Here is a 2,105-nt window from a genome sequence, read left to right on the forward strand (position 1 = left end):
GTGGGACTAGTCCAATTAATGAGTGATGTTTAGGTTTACGTGCCTTTGTGAAAGTGTCTTCTGAAAACTTCTGCAGTCTAACCTTGAGAGCCTCACAAAAACTAACCTGAAGTTAATAATCAGCAAAATTATCCTGGGCTATGCCTAAATATAACCCTCCCTTCTTGAGAATGTTTAATTGATTTAAAACTAGGATTTTCACTGACCAGAGCAGAATAAGAGGTCCCGAGGATCTTTATACCAAGTCAAGTTTCTTGAACTGTTTTTAGATTATTTTCATAGTACTGCTTTTTTTTAAAAAAAATATTTTGAAATAGACAACTGGCTTACTGTTACTACAGAAAAACAATTTTAGATTGCCCCATCACATTGCATTTGTGATTAGATGATCCATTTTGAGAACTTTTAAAAAATCTTGCCATAAAGTTTGTCATCTGTTTAATGTAAAACTAATCAAGCATACGTTTTTCTCCTTTATGCAAGTATTATGATCCATTTTAAGAATATTTTTCATTCTAATTTACTTTCTTTACTGACATATGGCTTCTTTATGACATATCTTGAACAGAATCTACATATCTATCAATCTGTTATCTATTTACCTATTTATCTATAGTTAGGGATTTTTTCAGTTCTTTAAATTTTAAAAGTACTTTTACCTGAAATAGCAATATAATTAAAACACATGTTTTAGAAATTTTAGGTGGTATTTAGGAGCCTCAGAGATCTGTAGAAAAATGAGCAAAAACTGTTATTTTAAAACTCTAGAATCAGTTTTATTTAGACTATGTAGAAACTCGAGTCTAATGGGAAAAGTAAAGATTCTTAATAACCAAATTTTTTTTAGCCATAACGTTATCAGAAAGGATTGAGATAATTTATCATAAGTTTAAAGGCACTTTGGCTCCAATCATCATCTTTTGGAAATACTTACTGAAAAGCAGCAAACAAGGTTTAGTGGATTTCTGTGAATAAGTCATCTTTTCAGTGCAAGATGCAGTTAATTTACAGCATGGCTATCTAAAGATTAAAAATCATGATTTCCTAGTGGATTTTTTTGCCCCCAAAGCCAGATAAGTTTACTTTCTTAAGCATAAAAATAAGCAGTATATCTTTTCAATAAATCTGCTAGCACTGTAGGGCAGCTGTTAACCAAACAGAGCTGGATAGGGTTACTGGAACAATCTCTGAAGGGCAGAGCTGATGATTCGGAGATCTGGGAAGAATTTGTTTCAGCTTGTTTTCAGTGCATTCCTCACTCTATTCAGATATGGTAAAGTATTTTAAATGCCAGAACTCTGAGTTTAAAATAAAAGTAGAAATTCTTATCAACTCTTTCTAAACAATGCCACTTTGAATAAAACAAAACTAGTAAACATCTAAAACTGAATACCTTGATGCTTCTAAACATAAGTCAGGGACAATGTTTATAAGGTGGGGCCTTTCTCCTCTAAACTGCATGTCTTTTACGTTTTGCAAACTGCATGCTTACAGTTATTCTTTTACTCAATGCAGATTATTTGCTATGTTGCATTAAAAAAAGCTTTTTTATTTTCTTTCTAAAATATATCTCTCTATTGAATATTAACGTTTGCTTTTATTGCAGCTCAATTTGTACTCTAATAATAGCTAATTGTTATGTTCTAAGCACTTGTTTCTCTTGTATGCTTTAATTAATAGAGAAGCATATTGCAATAGCTTTTTCTAAAAAAAAGAGTCTAGGAATTTTGCTTTTCAGAGTAAGGTTTTCTTTTGCTTTTTTTTTTTTTTTCTTTATGTTGCCTCATGGGAAAGTAAGGTTAATGCCATGTACAGTACTAGTTTGCATGTGTTCATTTAAATACTAAAATCTGTAGTACTGCTCGATCCATATCTGACTGCTAGGTTTCAATTGACAGCTGAGGATTTGTGACTGGACCATGAATCAAAACGGCAGGCATTTATACCCCAGTACCAGTGAGGATACATTGGGAATTACTTGGCAAAGGTAACATTTTAATTATTTCCAACCCTACACTTACACTTAAAAATTACATGAGTTAAGTGTTTGTTTTTAACTAGCTTTGTAGAAAATATATGTTAAAAATTTAGTTGTTTTGGCTATA

General features: G+C 31.5%; 1 protein-coding gene across 6 annotated transcripts in view; it reads left to right on the forward strand.

Annotated features, from left to right (window-relative positions):
• Positions 1-2,105, forward strand: part of NFIB (nuclear factor I B) — a 219,464-nt gene that overhangs the window by 197,593 nt on the left and 19,766 nt on the right. For 4 of the 6 annotated variants that reach the window (XM_015594522.1, XM_015594523.1, XM_025051401.1 and 1 more), the window contains one exon: positions 1,899-1,987. The exons of the other annotated variants lie outside the window; for them this stretch is intronic. In XM_015594522.1, the coding sequence (XP_015450008.1) occupies positions 1,899-1,987 (89 nt within the window). The remainder of the gene's footprint in view (positions 1-1,898; positions 1,988-2,105) is intronic. 6 annotated transcript variants of the gene reach the window in all.

The sequence above is a fragment of the Pteropus alecto genome, unplaced genomic scaffold, assembly GCF_000325575.1.
Source record: "Pteropus alecto unplaced genomic scaffold, ASM32557v1 scaffold95, whole genome shotgun sequence".
Taxonomy (NCBI): Eukaryota; Metazoa; Chordata; class Mammalia; order Chiroptera; family Pteropodidae; genus Pteropus; species Pteropus alecto.